This window comes from Knufia obscura, assembly GCF_036327395.1.
Source record: "Knufia obscura strain CCFEE 5817 isolate CBS 148926 chromosome Unknown scaffold_15, whole genome shotgun sequence".
Taxonomy (NCBI): Eukaryota; Fungi; Ascomycota; class Eurotiomycetes; order Chaetothyriales; family Trichomeriaceae; genus Knufia; species Knufia obscura.
The window spans coordinates 373,453-392,368 of NW_027042701.1; the positions used below are offsets into that span (position 1 = coordinate 373,453).

Below are 18,916 nucleotides of genomic sequence, written 5' to 3' on the forward strand. Positions count from 1 at the left end.
TGCACGTGGTCGTCCAATGCTTTCGATGAAACAACAACCCGCATGTCGTGCTGATAGAAGTATTATAGCTTCAAGGATGTCTATAGAGGTGCTACGTGAAGTAAGGCGCGTGAGTGGGATGAAGCTATGGAAAGTCCATCCATGGCATCTCCCACATCTTTGAAATACCTACCAAGGCTAGCATCCTGAAGTAGTACCTCTCTATGCAACACTATACCGCTTGAAATCCTTCGTCTTCACATTCCTCTCAAACATAACATCAAGCTCTTCGTAAGTGCGGCCACCGGTCTCAGGCACGCGTAGATACGCCCATACCCAACATATAGCTGCCAAGCCACCGAAGAAGAATCCCAATTTGCCTCTCAAGTTTGCTAAGAACAACAATTAGTCCTTGAGGTCGGGCTTGCGGGCATAGAGACCTACCTTGGTCTGGATTAATCATATAGGGAATGGCCACCGTCATTGCAATTCCAAGTGTGGCCTGAGCAGCTGTTGCGACGCCTATCGTCTTCGACCTGACTCTTGTAGCGGACACTTCGCAAAGGATGACAAAACAGATAGGTCCAAGCGAACAGCCTGTGAGTCTTCGTTAGCTTCCGGCACGAGTGTATACGTTTGCGCAACATAGACCACTGACCGTAGATGAAGTTCCATATGAGCATCAATACTGATTGGGCCCAGATGACAGAAGGTCGATTCTCATAGTTCGGAGCACAATCCAGAATTCCGATGATGAGTTGCAGAGTGGCAAGGATACCTAGCCCAGTGATGTATATCCTCCGCCGACCGACATAATTGAGCAGTACCCACGATAGGCAAGTACCCGTAAAACCAAGAGCCAGGAATCCCACAGACATATTGAAGGACTCCTCGGTTGGGAGTCCAGCAAGTTGGAAGAAATAGGTTGCGTAGCCGACGAGGTAGATACCGGACAGCACTTGGATGCAATAGACACCGGTCGCAATTTCAGTCCGCCTTAAATTAATCTTCTTGAAGCAATCCATGTAAGTCACACCGGTTTCAAGCTGCTGCTCCAACCGATCAGTCTCGATTATCATTGCAAGAGCTGGTTTGACGTCGACATGCTTCGATGCAAGCCTTCTTAAAGACTTCTCGGCTTCTTCGAGTTTACCCTTGCGCTGCAGCCACCAGGGTGATTCCGGTGCAAAGAATAGGGTTGGTAATATAATGACTGGCCAAACCCATTGCATCGCAAATGGCAGACTGTAATCGATGAGTATGTGTGCACCAACATCGAACTATGAGAAGGCACTGCCATACTTACCTATAAGCCCAGTGTGTGTTCAACTTTGAGGTGCCCGCAATGACACCATTCGCTATCAATTGGCCACCAACAAACGCGATATTAGTGAAACTCGTCAGGATCCCTCGGAGGGCCACCGGGCATACTTCTGACGCATAGGCGGGAGAAATGACCACATAGCAGCCAAGCACAAGACCACCCAGCAGTTCTCCGGCCAGCAGCACAGACAGTGATCGTGCAAAAAATTGGATGAAGACACATCCCGTAGTTAGTATAACACAGGCGCCGAAGGTCTTCTTGCGACCAAACCACTCCATAGGATAGGATGCAAAGAACGCTCCAACGACTTGGCCGAGTGGACTACCCATGCTGAGTCCTGTTTGCCACGATGCTGGAATGATGTATTCGCCCTCGTATAAGTAGCCGAAGTCTTTTTGGAATGCCGGGGTGGCATAGAGATTACCGATGAGCTGAGGGTCAAAAGCCTGAGGACGTTAGCACAAGATACGCATCAGATGATACGAGCTCATACAGCCATGATGACCCCTAGCGAGAAGAAGAGCGCCCATGCGACAGCCGTAGGATAGCCCTTAACACCCTCGAGGAAGGTCAAGCTGTGCTCCTTCTCAGCAGCAACTCGTGCTTCGGCATTAAGATCATCGATGGACGCGGCTTCGACAGCAAGCCCATCCTTGGCCATATTTGTGTTGATCACGGAGTCTGTTGTCGTCATGGTCAGCCATGTGAGTTGGAAAGAGCACAATGGCCGCTGGTGATGGGCGCTCAGTGCGAAGCCGTTGACAAGTTTCTCAAGCTCGGTGAGGGAGGTTCGGCATCTCTCTAGCAGATAAGCACCGCACGATAGGTGCCGAGGCGACCGCTTCTCGTGATAGCATGCAGTAGCGTCGACCTTGCAAACCGCGTGCTTGCTGACCCACCCAGCTTTACGGTATAGACATGATGTGCCTTGATGGCAGAGCCCTGTACAATGAGGAGCAAAGCTTACCGCTGGCGTGATTGACTATGTTCGTCGCATCGTGCTCGACCCTCATAAGTAGAGGCGACCTCTCTGACACGGTAGTCATGCTCGCAGACGGTCCTAAACAGGATATCCGTATCAATGGCCGCACTAAGAAATCTGGAACCCTGAGCGGGGTCAACAGATTCACGCGACACCACCTCCAATGTAACGATACGGCCTGTCAGCCGCATGCCGTTGGGACACACAGCACTATTAGATAGTGTCCCGACGCAGAAGTGCGATGTGTTGCTGAGCAAAGAAGGCAAGGAAGAACGTTCGAACCTTCGGCCTGACCAGGATAAATGGTATCAAAGCAATTCCAGGAGACCGCCAAGCACCTCAAGCTTCAGCCACAGTCTCAGTGGAGCCGCTGAAGCTCAACGCAACCTGAACTCAGACTCTTTCGCACGACTCCCAGGTATCCCTTACGGTGGCCAAGGAAGTTGCTTTTCGGGCAGAAGCTCTTCGCAATTTCCATGCATAGACGTGCAGAAGTAGCAGCCGCTCCTGTCATGAACTTTCGAGGTCGAATGCACCTCGAGATGCCTCTGGAGAGTGCGGGTGCGCAGATGAGCGCTCCGGTGACCATTGGGTAATCATGCATGGTAGTAGGAGCAGCTGGCGATAGCCGTCACAGCCTGAGCTCAACTTTTGAAGAACGTCTTTACTTGATCACAAGTATCAAGGCTATCGTTTTCACTTGAAGGTCCGACATCATCACGCTTCAGCGATTACGGCTGATCTGGGTATCGTAAGCTTCACAACCACCCGCCGTCTTTGACATAGGAAGCTGCTTCGATCGGGTCTTTGCCAACATGGGCTCTATCGAGACAACCGCATATCACGACCAAGAAATCCATACCGTGAAAATATCTGAAGCTTCTCGGCAAGGAGGTCGTCCGAACCTCGAATTCGTCGCCGAAGCTACGTCTTTCCTACACAAGGATGGCATTGTTATCCTCGAAGATGTCATCGACACAGCCCATATCGATCATCTAAACTCAATTCTTACACCAGAAGCATTACAGATTGCAGGTGACCCTCAACACCATTTCAACTTCGGCAAGCACACGAAAAACATGGATCAAGCACCGCCACCGACGAGGGAGCTCATGTATAAGGACATCTGGGCGAATTTATTCGTTTCTGCAGTTCTGGCTGCTCTGCTTGGGCCCAGACCGATGGTACATTACGCGAATGGCAATACAGCTCTACAGGCCTCGCCTGACGGTCGGCAGCCCGTACATTCTGATTGCGAGTTCGATCATCCTGTCTACTACAACTTTGCGTGTGTGGTAAATATCAACTTGGTGGACACGTCTCCTCAGAATGGGTCAACAGAGTTCTGGCCTGGCACTCATCACGTCAGCACCCCTGAATGCCACGAGCTTCTGCCGGGCAACGAGCGAATATTGCACATTAAACCCGAATTTCTCGAGCAAAGACGAAAGCATAGCCCACCAATTCAGCCATGCACGAAGCGTGGGAGTGTCATTATACGAGATTTGCGGCTGTGGCACGCAGGCATGCCGAATTTGACCCCAATTCCCAGAATTATGCTCGCCTTTGTCGCTCAGCCCGCTTGGTTTCAAGGACAGTCGAAAGTTATACTACCAGTCTCTGTAAGAGATCTAGTGGAAAGCTGGAGTAGTGAATTGCAATTTGCAGCGGAGTGGGTTGAGGGTGAAGTCGACCACAAGAAACTGAGTAGCGCGGACGTCGACTTCAGCAGTGGCAGCAGGGCCTTGAGAAAGCATGAAGCTGAGCTGAGCAGATGGCCAGATTATGTACCAAGATGGTATTGATCGGAATAACTGGAGCGCATGCACTTCAGGCTCGACAGTCTGGGTACCGACCTTGCCCACCTGCTCTGAATGCAATTTCTGCGTACTGCTCAGTAGATGCAGCGGGTATCACTTCAGAGCGTCCAGGAATACGCAACCGAATGCACGCTCTGTACCTTGCTTCTTATCTCGATAGCACGAGGTTTCCCAATATTGGGCTACACCGCGCAACGGGTGAAACTACGATAGATGGCTAAGCTACGACTATCACTATAGTCGTCTACCGCGGGTCATTAGTGCACAACTGCCAAATCAAAAATTAGCGTGGTTTGCACTTCCACTCAGATGAGGGACACACACTGTAAATGCTTTACAGCTTCCACTATCTTCTTCATTACTACTGGGGGTTCTTCATCATAGTTACCAGCTTCCTAAAAGGTACAGAATGATATTAATATACGCTTACTACAGCGAAGTGAATCTACTGTAGCGAAGCTAGACGCAGAGTACTACGGCGACGTAAATAGGCCGTTTTAGCTAGTGCTCTCTATACGTAAACGTATTACCTCTAACTCTTACTTTTAATCGATGCGCTGTACGTTCCACTACTTAATCTAGAGAGAAGGCAGTCTATAAGAGGTACGAAGGATCCTTAAGCTTCGAATGCTATAGTAAGAAGCCACCAACAAAGTGGGATCCCTAGGCTAATATCGATTTCCAGAAGCACTGTAAAGTGCGAACCACGCTAATTTTTAATTTTGGCAGTTGTGCACTAATGACCCGCGGTACTATCACTATAGTCGTCGGACAGGAGCAATTCGCCTGTGCACCCACACGTTAACTAAGCTGGCCCCAGCCCGACCACTTCAGGGGCTAAGAAGCGTTCGAATACGGATACGATTTGAAAAGTGTTTCAAGTTTCGCGGAGCCAAGGCACCTTCTCGCTTGATACCTCGATGTGGCTGACTGCCAAGCTGCAGGCACATAAAGATCTTCTTACCAAGCTAAATTGGGCAGAGCATCATGCAGCTATCTAGAACAACTGCAATCTAGAGTTTGGTTCCTGGCCAATTGTCAATGCAGCCACTGCGCATGGCCTCATTTGCAGCATTAGGGAAATGAGCTCCAAAGCATCTACAAGCTTGCACGTACAGCCATGCCAGCGCAGCAAGTCGAGGCATCCTGGCAAACATGGTAGGGTGATGGTAGGGTATGCACCGGCCAGGGGATGCCACCGACCCCTCGATGGTGATATAGTTGCCGCGTTCGCGCTGTCATTACCTGGATCCTATTGAATACAGCAAAAAGCAACATGTCAATATACTTGTTTTCGGTCGCCGCATTCTGCGCCTGCGCTACTCTGGCAGTCATAGAGCACGCCGGACAGATACCGGGAGCACTATCTGGCGAATCTCTCACGAATCTTAGCATGTATGCTATTCAGCAGCTGGACGCACGCGACCTATTACTGGAGCGACAGTCAACCTGCTACTCACCTAACATATACTGCCCCGGTATGCAGCATTCCCGAACCACGCCAAATGATACTAATCAATGTGACCAGTTGGTGGTTACTGCTGTTATGCCGAGCAGAACTGCTGTCCGGGCGGATGCGCACCGGCAGATGCGAGCATATGTTGTGGTTCTACCGGCTATTGCCATACAGGATTCGGCTGCTGCCAACAACAGAGCTGCACGCCCTTGGATGCCGAATGCTGCAGTGATGGAGGCTACTGCCCAGATCCATTTATGTGTGTGAAGGTCCTGGAAACCGGCCAGATTGGCTGCTGCACCGATCTCAGCTGTAGTGTCTACCTCTCCAGCAGTCAGACTGTGACATATACACCATCCACCCGGGCTGCGGCGACGACGACCAGAGCAGTGGCTACGACGACGGAGTACACCGGTTATGATTACACCCAGACTGATTATGACTATACCGAGACGGACTACTATTCCTCGTACAGGACTTGGTCTACGACGTACTACCTGTAAGTCCACCTTACCGCCATCATGTTGATGCGCTGACCACGGATCCAGGTATTACTTCTACTACTACTACACGGTCTCCTACTCTCCATCGACCTTTACGACTAGGGAGTCTACATCGGTAGATCGAACTACTACTGTAAGCTTCGCTGGTACTGAATCTTACGATGCATCTTCATATTTCTCCTCCTGCTCGAGAGAGTACACGACTCCGTCGGAAGCCAACAATTATCTTCCAGTCACGCCGACTGCTGGGGCGCTTATCGTCGGCTCTTGCTCGTCGACCTCAACTATGGAGGACGGGTTCGTCACGTCCAGTTGCGAGACAATGACAGCTGGATCATCGAGTGGTACGCGGGCGAGCTCCGGATCTGTCAGTACGGGAAGCAGCAGCAATAGTGAAGGATTTTCATCTGGAAGTAGAACTGTTCGCTCTGACATGCCGTGGCTACCAATTACTTTGATGAGTTTGGGTATGCTATCAGGCGCTCTGATGGTCGTTTTGTGAAGCGGAGAGTACTCCAGCTGAGGAAATAATACACCTTTCAGACTCCTGCTCGGGGCTGTACAATTCACGTGCAACTTTTTTTTGGATAGCTCGTGATACATAAACTAGGTATATGTCGACTTCTTCGTATTTTATAGACTACCTTTAGCACATGAGCCCTTACGGTTATGTGGACTCATCACTACGCTCATGGCGGCGGTCTACTGATGCCTGAGGCAAGAGATGCCGATAACGATAAGCGGGCAGATTCGAAAATGATCGACGCGCATGAAGGTGAAATGCAGCTTCAACTCGTCTCTCATGAGCATCTCACCAATGGGTTGAGAACTCTTCATGCGCCTTCATCACCTCCATCTATCGCGGCCAATACCATATGTTCAGTCCTTACGCCTCCAGGAAGCTCTCCTAGAGCGGCACTTCGCCGACAAGGCAGCTCTGCGCAGAGACGCCTCCTTGAATTCGGTGGCACCACCACCAACACTGCTTACCTTCCAGACACATCCTACCTATACAGTCGGCCGTCGCCACCTGAATGCGAACCCATTGAGCTCAGCTCAGATCTCTTTTCTGACGGGCAATAATGTTGTCGAGGCGGGAGGATCTTCAGAAGCAGAGAACAGCGCAAGCACCGGCACCAGTCTAGCAACCTTCTATCCCTCACCACGAGGTGGGCTCCTCACCTACCATGCTCCGGGGCAGCTTACGGCCTACCTTGTCTGCAACCTTCGGACCCACAATTTGACGCCGCGGTGCTACATACGCATGCTCGAGAATACCGTTATGCGCACCTGTGCGCGACATAACGTTCCGAATGTTACAACAACAGAGGACCCGGGTGTCTGGATAGCTGAGGGAGCTGGTCAGAGCATCCAAGAATTGGCGGAAGTCACAGCTTGTCCCAAGGACAGTACAGAGTTGCTGGCCGGGATGACGCCCACCAATCGCAAGATCTGCGCTATCGGTGTACAAGTGTCTCGAGGCGTCACATCTCATGGCATCGGCTTGAATGTTTTCGATGCTCCGATTCAGGGCTTTGCGGGTTCGAAGCAGATGTACACCTTGCCTAGGAATAATGTCTACACGCAAGAAGCACAGTTGCAGCCTGAGGAGCTATCAAGCACTACCGCTCCAGAAGAAGGCACAGTCCCGGCGCCGGGCTATCTATCATGGGGTTTTAGCCGCATAGTCGCATGCGGTCTCGAAGGCAAAAGCGTCACTTGGCTCAGCCGCGAGCAGCAGAAAATTCAGAACGATGAAGCGCAACAGACAGGCCACTCTACGCAGCCTCTTGGAGACCCCACCCTACGCAACGTCGCAGACTCCTTGGCCATTGAAGTAGCCCGCAGTCTCAAGATCGAAGTCGGCAACATCGACCAGATCACCCAGGATGACATCGTGGACGGTACGTGACCCATACTCCACAAAAACACAGTATGGAGAACAAGAACTGAAGAGATACAGTGGAACGCCCGACCTGGGAAACATTGAGGAATGCATCCGATAACATCAACGAAAACCCTCGAGAAATGAATATAGGCACGCAATATCACTTCAGAGATCTACGACAAGATACTGGCATGAGAATCCTTGGCTGAACGAGTTGTGTTGGTGTGACGTCTCTCAGACCATGAGAATTTGCGCACACGTACATTACATCCATATCCAAGAGCCTCATTTGTCGCTGTTGTACTATAAGTCGTCTACCTTGTTAAGCCAAGTGACTGCTTCTTGCGACACTCGGTACACGAGAAACTCGAGTCACAATTACTTGTGTCAGCGGTGTCCAAGGCGCTGGTGTATCAGGGAACCTCCGGATGGTGATCGCAAGCTCAGCCACGGCAAGCACCAACAATTCCCAAGGCAGGCACCACCACCACTTCAGACCACCAAAGAAGGCACGACCAAGGACCGGTCTCGGAGAAGTTGCAACCGGTCACCGCGCGCGAGGAAAGTGCAACCGATCCCACACGACGAGGCAGTTACGACCACTGTCTCGCAATGAGGAAGGCACGACCAGAGTGTTTACACGAAGCAGGCATCTCAGTCATCTGCAACAAGGCAGGCACGGCTGACCGACCGAATGACTTCCACAAGGCAGGCGCAATCGACTCACTCACTGATCCACTATCCGTACCTGGTAAAGCATGCACAATCTACCCTCGCCAAATAAGTGCCAATGAAAAATACGGCCGGAGATAGCAATTGAAGGAGAGGCAAATGTCTTCGAAGGACGACAAAAACATGAACTTCTACTCGACACTGAGATCAGGTGGTCACGATCAAGGTGTTGCTGGAGCTATTGAATGCATGCGAGCCAGGCAGTCACGGCGAACCGCGAGAGAGATCTGAAGAGAACGCGCCGTGTACAGTGTGGTGATTGCAGTCAAGTCAGCACGCTACGCTCCACGAAGGGCAATGCCCTCTTTTTGAAGAGGGCACAGCACCTGGGCTACATTGTGTCGAGAGTTGCAGGCAATGTGATGTCTTGCGAGGAGATTAAACCTTGCTCGGTCACGGGCCAGCGCTCGGTGGTCAAGGTAATCTTGGTCGGCGGCCACGTCAGACTTAATCGTAGATTCAGATCTAGCTTGATTGGTTGATTGATGATCATTGATTTCGATACCATGCAATCAACACCCACAATATCTCCATGCATTCTTGGTGTAATTAAGATATATTTCGTCAATCTGGGGTGTTCCGAGTGAGCGATCTTCCTCCGTGTCCTTTGCGCCAATATTTCATTCTAGCATGTGAAAATCATCCATCGTAACACCTTGTTATGCTGCCCGCTCGATCTGGTTCATTGGGGTTCTCCGCCCTTGTAAATACTGCAAGCTGTGCTCCGTGCATTTCAATTCGTAGAATTTCGCTCATGTGTCATATGATCGTGAATTGAGCTCTATGAGTGTGTGTAGATAGTGTCACGCACAGATCACATCTGCCGTTTCTGTCCCAGGGTTAGGTAGGTGAGTGTGAGGTCAAGGTCAGCCGTCATAGTCTCTGCTTGGGTTATACATCTGCGGCTGAAATTTGTCGACGTGCTGGTCATAGTATGCTGGAGAATTTGCTGAACTACATGACAATCGAATTAGCTTAGGGACATATTGATACAGATACATAGAGAACTCACCTTCCTGTGCATGCTCCTGGAGGAGCTGCTTGATGACGACCCATGTTGTACATCATCGATGACATGCGTATCTGAGGCTCGCTTGCTGTAGGCACGGCGGATGGAGGAGATGGCGACATTGTCACAGACCGAGAAGAGTGAGCTCGGGTCGTAGACGTTTGAGATTGATGTTGAGGTTGTGGTTCCGACGGCATGGGCATTGGTGGAGGGATATGTTGGCTTGCAGGTGGAGCAGACCATGACATGTCTGTGTACATCTGAGGTTGATGCTGAGGCTGGTAGTAGTTGTTGTATGGGACATGCTGCATGTAAGTTCCTGATGGTTGGAACATGGCATCGTATGACGCAGGTGCTTGAGGCGTCGACATTGTCGCCGGCGAGAACAAAAAGTCGTGAGCTGATCCGAACTCTTGAGGCTCTTCCATACGCGTCATCGTTGTGTGCTGAGGTTGCAGGTACACCTGCATCGGCTGCGTATCTTTGTAGATGATGTCGTAGTGGCCGGGGCGGTAGAGCAGTCGAATGGTCTGGTTGCCCTGCTGGCTTTGCGAGAATTGATGCGCATTCACCTCATCTCCCACGCTTCGATCCAAGTATAGCACTTCTAGACCAAAGCCTGCAGCACCGATGACAGCATGGGTCAAGGCCTGCAGACCGATCTGATCTATCTCCTGGTTGGCGGGATCGATCCTTGCCACGCGATATTGGTCAACCGGCATTTCTAGGAACGGTTCATAATCGTCAGGGTGAAGCTGCATGTATGCGGATGTTACCATCTTGAAATGGTAGACGACTGAGTTGGATGGATTCTCATCATTCAGAATGTTGAGAATGATGTTGTCGTCTGGTACGTTATTCTGGACAGCTTCAATAACCTTGTCGAACAGCTGCCATGTGTAGTCGAACATGTCAGCAAGGAGGCTGTAGTCCATCCCGATCTGTGTCATCATGTCTGCAAAAGTCTCGAAGCGAATCTTCTCCAGTTGCACCAGGCCTGGGTCGCCCGAGTGTAGTAGAAGTTCGAAGTAACTAAACACCGTAGCGCGCCATCCGCATTGTCCATCACCTTTGACTGCACGATAAGCACCGTGTGTCGCAGCCAGCCCGGTGGTTTTGACGACGTATGTTGAATCTGCTTGTGCGTACTCGGTGACCAGTGCATTCATAGGCAGCTTCTCCCCAATCAGTGGCCCGGCCAATTCAGCTTGATATTTGTCTGACAGATTCTGGAATTCCTCCATCTCTGCAGGAGTCATTTGGGCCATGATTTTGAAGGGTCGTCGGATGAGAGATTGGTGAGCTTGATGGACCAGTGCAGAAGGGCGAGCTCGTGAGTAGTTTGGTACAGATGTTTGATCCACAAAGTTGTTTGGATAATGTGGTTGGAGTGGTTGCTGGAGTTGAAAGGAAGGTTGTTGACGGTAATTGTTGCTGTAAATCATTGGAGAAGTTGCGTTGGCGGAAAGTGCGAAGCAAATAGTGTCTCCAAGATACAATTGTTCGAGATCACTGTCTATTGAAGATGCATCGAAATTCCTGCTGTCTCCTAAAAGGAAGTCAGTTCGTGCTCAAGTGGACTCGTGTGCGTCCTGAAAACACAAACGTTGCTTTGATCAGAAAAGTTGTGCAAATTTGAGCACGAGTTGCGATAACACGGTGCTTAAGCTGTGGACGCAGTTTCCTTCATCAACCATGAAGGTCTGTCCACAGAGGTAGCACTAAGATGCTAAGTATATCGTATCGACTTGAAAACCATCAGAGCTTCACTTTCAAAAGTGATAAAACTGAAGCCGAGATCGAAGATGGCACAGTATGCTCAATACTAGCTATTCTGTTGTGTCAAGCAGGAACGAACCACTACTCCTCCGAGCTAGGGATGACGGGCAGACGAAACGTTCTTTAGCGGACTTATCATGGGCAAGGTCAGGCAAAGTCTAATCGGCGATTAGCTTAAGTGATAAAAGGCGTTGACGGATCGTGATCCAATCTTTGCTATTCGTGCGGCACGCGCAAGACAAACACCTCCGCCGCCGCTAGAGTCATAAGCGACGGAAGATCTTCATACCAGAATACGGAGCTACCACCGTTCTTGACTCGGTTTTGTGAGTTCCTACAGTTCCGGGGCACCTCTACGACTCAGACAAGCCATTCCGCAATTGTTGTCAAAACTGTGGGAAATTGCCGCCCGGCCAAGTTTGAGATACTAATAGGCAAAACATAGCGATTGCCTTGACTTGAATATCACACCCATCATGGAGGCCCTAACATCCTGAGCTCCGACATCCAGCATGGTCAAGGGTCGATAGTGCGTTCATCATTATTGTTCCAAGCGCTCCACTTCAGGCACAAACAGAGTTCTGTGGACGCTTGCAGGCTCTCGCCGCGGTTCGTTCCGAGACAGGCTCAGAGCTTTATTTGTTGTTGACAAAATTCTGGTAGCAATGGGGATCTCAGATGACTTTGGGACAAATGAAGCTCGTCTACAGTAAATGGGTGATCCGACAGCGCTGGCTAGCATGGGTCCTGCATGTTAGCATTGACTGAACAACAAATCTGCCTCAAGAACCGGTCGACAAGAGCATTCGCCTTGAATATTAGCAAGGGTGCGACTGACAATGCCTGCATCAAGAAATGCATTGGCGTGGGCTATCAAAGTGATGTGTCTTGCCATTCACCACACTCAACGAAAGGTATTGATATGACATTATTCAGCTGGCAGCACAATCACTGAACCCTTTGCGGTATCCAGGATAGTGCAGAAACGGGCTGCTCTCTCTTCGCAAGCACAAGTGCAGACTGTAGCACCTGCTTGAGGGATGAAACAAATGCTGATTCTAGCGAAGAAAAAACTGGAAGATCGTGATGTCCATGCATATCGAAAGGCCGAAATGTGAGCTCACAAAGATTCTTGTTTGCTAGCATTCGAGTCTGTTGCACACCTTTGTCTCCACCCAGTCGCTATTCAAATGGCATGTGACATTTGATTGGGCTTTTTATGTCAATCAGACCTCTAGCGTTGCCCCACCTTTTCGCGTTTGAGCCTGACAGCTGGTCGAGCCAACCTCCATTACTGCTGAGCAGCCGCACTGCTCTATCTCCCGTAAGCTGTTTCATGCGGCATCATGGTCGACCAAGTGTGTGCATGAGGGAGACGAGCTGCAAGCTTGCGTGTCTTCGCACACACCATGCAACGTATCCCATGCTAGAGCTGAGGACGACTCGACATCGCACAGCCAGCCTCACGCGCTGCAGATTACCGTGAAGTCATGCATGGAAGTACCCAAATCCTTCGGTCAGGGATGGCATAATGATACCCATCGTTCGGTAGCTTATCTTGCATCTTGTGTTTGCCGAAAGAGCGCCGCGATGCATCTGGATTTGAAGTTCTCACACGAAGCTGTAAAGTTATTTCAGGCATATGTGCTCATTTTGCCGCCACGACCACCCTTCTGAGGTCGTAGCCGTCCACCTCCAGCACGAAGAGGTGCTGCGGACATGTTTGTGTCGAAAGCTCCTGGCATAAAAGCCCCACCTGCGTTTTGCGATTCGTCAAGCTTGAATCCTTCGCCCTCATTGAGCACCGTCGACCAAAGATCGGAGATGGCGCTGGTCCAATCTTGCAAGCGCTGGAGTTGGTCAGCATTTTCAACGTTGTCGACAACGACCGTCCCGTTCTCTTGGTTGATCTTAGCTTTTAGCTTCTTGTCGACGATCAATACTCCAAGGATGTCCTGGACTTCGCTTATCGAGACCTTGATGTGCTTTGCAATGAAGGCCAGTGTGAAGCGAGAATATGGCGCCACAAGCTTCAACACTGCTTTTGTTCGCATTGTTCTACTCACTTCGTCAATATTCTCAGCAATGAATTTGTCTTGGAGCAAGTCGGGGTTGTCCTTGAGTATGGCTTCATAGCGATGGACATCGTCGCGCTGATAGGAGTCCACGAGCTCTGTCATGGCCGATATTCTTGGGTCGTTTCTGTACGGCTTCGTCTCCTGTGAATCGAAAGGATTGATGGTAGATCCCATAAGCATTGTTGTCAGGACCAGATACTTGAGGACTTGGATACGCTGCATCGAACCAGCCTCGTCGTAGTTCTTGAAGGATTCGAAGAATGCGCTTTGAGCTTCTTTCCAATTCTCCTCGCTCATGTGCATCTTGCCACCACATTCTCGGATAATGCCCTGGACTTTGGGATGAGGCACAGCAGACCGCACAGTCAAGGCTTTCTGGTATAGAGCTTTGAGTCGCTTGTTGTTCTTCATCTCGGCATACATCTGAATTTCAAGCGCATATGCTTCGAGAGAGTAGGTTCCTTTGCCAGGGTCGGCACTACCGTCTTCCCGTTGACAAGCCTTATGAATTTCTTTTACTTTGTTCGAAAGGGCAGAGTAGTCCTTCTTGTCGAGATATAGCTTGGCCAGCTTGACATTCGTCTTCAGGGCAAGTCTTTCATTGTTGGTTGCTTGGAAGGTGTCCAGGGTCAGCGAGTAGAACTCTTCCATACACTTGTAAGCTGTGGAATCGTCCGCTGTCTTCTCTATATAATCCAGCATATTGTTGATTGACTTCTCCGAATAGCTTCTTGTCACGGCGGACTTCACGTATGTGAGGAGTTCTTTGTAGTGGACTATCGCATCATCGTAACGTCCTAAGGCGAACTCGAGCTTGATGGCTTGTTTCAGACCTTTGAAACCCCAGTCGCCTTTCTGATCTTCCAGGTTGGGAACACCGAGGAACTCGTCTATTGCTTCTTGGGGATTATCGGCTTTCAGCTGTTTCGCATTGTAGTACTTGTTCTCGATGTCGACATCGCCGTCAGCCGGTTCATCGTCATCCTCGTATTCAAAATCATATCTATCCCGTTGTCAGTCGTCGTTGAGGCCTGTGGTGATTGAACATACTGCTCTTGATCAGAGTCTGCCATAAAATCGTCGTCGTCAGACATTTTGCAGGCTACGCTGGGATAGTTCGAGTGTACAGACTATATTCTGACTGTGAAATAGAAACCTTTGCAAGGCTATCGTATCAAGTAATAGTGTCGTATATGCGAACAAGGCAAGATCGTGGTGGAAAAGAAGGTCTTCGTTAATACAATTAGTGTCGATAGTCAATAGTAGATCAGGCTACGAGCGCGTCAGTCAGCAGAAGTGATGCCGTCCCGCAGTTTAAGCCTATCGATAAGCGCGTGCACTTATCCATAAAAGGCTAGCAGATTATTGCCTTGTCTGCGGAGCCCGGACAGGTGCAACTTTCGTGAAAATCGTTAATTGTACAGTCGTAACTGCCTCTGCGATTTCACATTCATTTCCCGCCGCCATACATTCTGCTTGCATCGGGGGCAAATAATCGTCCCGGCCACCCGTTCCACGTCTTTGACTGAGTGAAGCGTCGAAGCCGCCAGAAACAACAAATATGGGCGGCGACCTCAATCTGAAGAAATCATGGCATCCGTCGTTGATGAGCAACCAGAAGAAGGTGTGGGAGGAGGAGCAGAAAGCTTTAGAGGAGCGCAAGAAGATCGAGCAGATTCGGAAGGAGAGAGATGAGGAGCGACAGCTGCAGGAATTGCAAGACTTACAGGAAGCTGCCGGCGGCAAAAAGAGGCAAACCAGGGTAGATTGGATGTACTCGGGCCCATCGAGCGGACAAACTGGCACTACAGAAGAGACTGAGGCATTTCTGCTAGGAAAGAGGAGGGTCGACACGCTACTGCAGGGCAAAGAGAAGGAAAGCCTGCAGAAAGCCGCAAGTCAGGATGCTTTCATAGCGGTGCAGAATGCAAACACGGCACGGGACACAGCTTTGAAGGTCAGAGATGATCCTCTGCTTGCAATTAAGAAACAGGAGCAGGCAGCATATGAGGCTATGATGAGCGACCCTATCAAACGTCGAATGCTTTTGAGGGCAGCTGGGAAGGATGAAGAGCCCGAACCTGAGCGCAAACGTCGGAAGCACCATCATCATTCTTCTCGCCACAAAGACAGGGACGAGGATAGCAGATCGCGGCATAGAAGCTCGCGGCACGAAAGCGATCACCATGAGCGCTCTAGGTGGCGACGGCGGGTGAGCCGCAGCCACAGTCCTTCGCGCTCACCGACATCCGAGCAGAGATCACGGCGACGCTCCTCCCCACGATCAAGCAGACGCTCACCACCAGGTGATTCGAGACACAGGTCACGCTCTCCTTATCGGGAGCGGAACTCAGACCACACTCTACATAAAGCTAGGAGTTGGCATAATTCGCGTCAGAAATCACGTTCACGCTCAAGGTCTCCTCAACAACGGCGATCCTCACCAAAAGAAGATGATAGTAGAGCGGCAAAGCTGGCGGCGATGCAGCAGGATGCGACAGATTTGGATGTGCAGCGACAGCGGCGTCTTCAAGAAATTGCCGAGCGCGAACAGCGCACAGCCGCGCAAGAGAACAAGGCACGTGCGCAAAATGCCAGACACGGGGGCGGGAGGGCCGACTTTGTCAACGGCTTCCACAAACGCGCGGGGGATATGAGCTTAAGTGAAAGAGTGGGTCGGCAGCGACATTCTAGGCGAGACGATGAGTAAGAATGGAAATCGACTTCGGCTGGCCTGACTTGAGCTGTGAAATTTGGTTCATAAGTATTCGGCATCTTATCAGCGGCGCTCCGTGCGCAACAAGCTTCATGACCGGTTTTGGAAAAGTGTGGGTGGTCCTCCGTCGAATTTCAGTGACTGATTTTTTTGGATGCCAAGTTCCCGCCTCCTTATCATCCCGACGCCTGGCCAATCAAATGTCGTGGTTTAACTTCAGTAGTCCTTGTACCGTAACTCTGTCCTCCAAAACTGCTTCCTTTGTACTACGAAAAAACAGCCCAGACCCGCGGCGCAGCATGTCTACGGGAACAAAGATCACAATGAAAAATTGAATGAAGATTTCATGCTTCGGGAGGACGCTGACAATAGTGCAAGTCTTCCACTCCGGGATCTAGGCACTGGCAACTGCGGGCCGTGAGGAAGTGAAGATGAAGCAAGATCCCACCTCTTATCGCGCCTTCCACTGGCTCCGCAGGAAGACACAATCACGACTTTTCTTTCCACTGTTCGTCCTGATTCTTTCGTGCTGCTTTATTCCTACTACTTCTTCCCATTTGCCATAGATACCTGCCCTGCATAGCATGGCCACAGCGGCCGCAACAATACTTTCCATCGATCAACAGCAATACTTACTCTACCCTACAAAGGTTTCGCTCAAATCACGGTTGCTCAAGCACCTGAAAGCTAACAAGTCTGACCAAGACCTTATTGCCATTACTGCTATTTCGTGGAACAAATCGATTTTCACTAAGGACGATCTCGAAGATGTTTGCCACAAATATGAGAATAGCGATGATGTATGGGCCCGCGGCTTCCTGTCGCTGGTCATCCTCCTGCAACCACCCAAGATGAAATGTACAACGAGCAGCAGACGCATCTTTTCACTTGACAACTCGAAGGCCAAACTGCCAGCAGGACCACTCATCATCGAAAAGGCTACAGGACACATCTTCACCGTAGCGAAGCTGCAGTCTGACACAAACGCTGCTTTTGTCAGCTCGATCATGCCAACCACGAAAGTTAAAGGAGGGTTCACAGAGTACTGCCGATCAGAGGAAGTGCTGATCCCCGTGCCTTCGAGGCTGTACTTTCCTGAGAACAAAAAGAAGCCACTAAATGGAGTGCGAGTGGCGGTGAAGGACAGCATAGCTCTCAAAGGTCTTCGAACCTCCTTCGGTAGCAAGGCTTGGTTGGACACTTACCCCGCAGAGCTCGCGACAGCACCTTGCATTCAGAAGCTGGTGGACGCTGGCGCAGTCATATTGGGACAGGTCAAAACGACCGAGTTCGCCGAAGGGGTCGACGCTGCGGAGTGGATCCACACAGTGTGCCCATTCAACCCCCGAGGAGACGGCCAGCAGGAGGCGTCATCGTCTAGCAGTGGTAGTGCAGCTGCTACGGCCGCTTACGAATGGCTTGATGTAGCAGTCGGTACTGACACAGGAGGCAGCATTCGACATCCAGCGGGTATCAACGGTTGCTATGGCCAGCGCCCAACTCACGGTAGGGTAGACTTGGCTGGTGTGCTCGGAGCTACTGATCTCTTCAACACCGTCGGAATATTTGCTCGAGACGTGAAGACCTTCAGCAAGGTTGGCGGATACCTGGTGGATGAAACGTCTCATGTGCGAGTTAAACCTACCGAGCGAAAGTTCAACCTGCTATACCCAACCCGAGCTCCTCAGACACAGAACCCAGATCCCCATCATGGTGGTCAGCACAGATGGTTTCCACACCCAGAAGTTGATCAATCCACTTGGACGGAAGCTGAGAAGCAGATCGAGCAGACGGTCGCAAGAATGGAGAAGCTCTTCGACTGCAAGAGAATTCCATTCAATGTGAACGAGCTCTGGCGCGCAACACCAGTCGTTGGCCAGCCTAGATCCCTTGACGAAGCTGTTGGACACATCTATTCAGCTGTGACAACCTCTTCTGCACTGCACACAGGCATCGACGAATTTGTTGCTGAATACAAACGAGAGAATGGAGGGAGAGAGCCGCCGATCAGTGATGTCGTGCGAGCGCGTCTCGAGCATGGCCGTTCGGTCAGCCCAGAAGAGATTGCTGATGCACTTCAGGCAATGCAGGCTTTTCGAGGATGGACCGAGAACACCATATTTGGATCGTATGACGCAGACTCCACGACGATTTTAATCTTTCCTCAGACCTGCGGGCGTCCAAACTATCGAGACGAGGTGCCAGATCGAAGTGTGCTCTTCAACGACACATTCAGTATCTATGCTTTTGGCTATCTTGTTGGTTGTCCAGACTATACATTGCCTGTGGCGGAAGTACCATACATGTCCAAGGTCACCGGCCAGACTGAATATCTTCCTGCATCAATCAGCCTTATCGGTCGTCCAGGAACGGACCTTGAGCTATTTGACGTGGTTGAGCAATTGCACCAACATGGTGCTCTTTCGGATTTGAAGGCGGGTTCACGAATGTTTTCGCAGGATTGAGTTGTGGCATTTGCGGGTGACGAGCTATATCCATGGCTGATGACAACAGTTTCATGATTGATGATTATTGCTTATTGCTTAGACCTGCTAGACATCAGGAGCGCGGCGTACAGGCTGTTACTAGAGTTTCCTCAAGGTCCGCGGAGGCCGAATTAGAAATTCACATTGCAATTCCTATTGCGTAG

At 50.5% G+C, this 18,916-nt stretch overlaps 7 protein-coding genes across 7 annotated transcripts; 4 read left to right on the forward strand and 3 right to left on the reverse strand.

The window, feature by feature from the left end:
• Positions 1 to 201: 201 nt before the first annotated feature.
• Positions 202 to 1,964, reverse strand: PMZ80_009966 (uncharacterized protein; the record flags this gene model as incomplete). The annotated part of the gene is made up of 5 exons (XM_064878359.1): positions 202 to 371; positions 424 to 576; positions 638 to 1,224; positions 1,286 to 1,749; positions 1,797 to 1,964. 5 exons carry the CDS (start codon positions 1,962 to 1,964, stop codon positions 202 to 204), a joined length of 1,542 nt encoding a protein of 513 aa, XP_064725927.1.
• Positions 1,965 to 3,100: 1,136 nt separating this feature from the next.
• On the forward strand, positions 3,101 to 4,090 carry PMZ80_009967 (uncharacterized protein; the record flags this gene model as incomplete). Its single annotated transcript, XM_064878360.1, has 1 exon — positions 3,101 to 4,090. The coding sequence occupies one exon, from the start codon at positions 3,101 to 3,103 to the stop codon at positions 4,088 to 4,090; it is 990 nt and encodes a 329-aa protein (XP_064725928.1).
• Positions 4,091 to 5,381: 1,291 nt separating this feature from the next.
• PMZ80_009968 (uncharacterized protein) lies at positions 5,382 to 8,161 on the forward strand (the record flags this gene model as incomplete). Its single annotated transcript, XM_064878361.1, has 5 exons — positions 5,382 to 5,583; positions 5,634 to 6,060; positions 6,110 to 6,197; positions 6,948 to 7,968; positions 8,028 to 8,161. The coding sequence occupies 5 exons, from the start codon at positions 5,382 to 5,384 to the stop codon at positions 8,159 to 8,161; spliced, it is 1,872 nt and encodes a 623-aa protein (XP_064725929.1).
• A 1,389-nt stretch (positions 8,162 to 9,550) lies between these two features.
• Positions 9,551 to 10,961, reverse strand: PMZ80_009969 (uncharacterized protein; the record flags this gene model as incomplete). Its single annotated transcript, XM_064878362.1, has 2 exons — positions 9,551 to 9,638; positions 9,697 to 10,961. 2 exons carry the CDS (start codon positions 10,959 to 10,961, stop codon positions 9,551 to 9,553), a joined length of 1,353 nt encoding a protein of 450 aa, XP_064725930.1.
• A 2,145-nt stretch (positions 10,962 to 13,106) lies between these two features.
• Positions 13,107 to 14,644, reverse strand: PMZ80_009970 (uncharacterized protein; the record flags this gene model as incomplete). The annotated part of the gene is made up of 2 exons (XM_064878363.1): positions 13,107 to 14,553; positions 14,601 to 14,644. 2 exons carry the CDS (start codon positions 14,642 to 14,644, stop codon positions 13,107 to 13,109), a joined length of 1,491 nt encoding a protein of 496 aa, XP_064725931.1.
• Positions 14,645 to 15,111: 467 nt separating this feature from the next.
• CWC25 (RNA-splicing factor) lies at positions 15,112 to 16,260 on the forward strand (the record flags this gene model as incomplete). Its single annotated transcript, XM_064878364.1, has 1 exon — positions 15,112 to 16,260. The coding sequence occupies one exon, from the start codon at positions 15,112 to 15,114 to the stop codon at positions 16,258 to 16,260; it is 1,149 nt and encodes a 382-aa protein (XP_064725932.1).
• A 590-nt stretch (positions 16,261 to 16,850) lies between these two features.
• PMZ80_009972 (uncharacterized protein) lies at positions 16,851 to 18,731 on the forward strand (the record flags this gene model as incomplete). The annotated part of the gene is made up of 1 exon (XM_064878365.1): positions 16,851 to 18,731. The coding sequence occupies one exon, from the start codon at positions 16,851 to 16,853 to the stop codon at positions 18,729 to 18,731; it is 1,881 nt and encodes a 626-aa protein (XP_064725933.1).
• Positions 18,732 to 18,916: the final 185 nt, after the last annotated feature.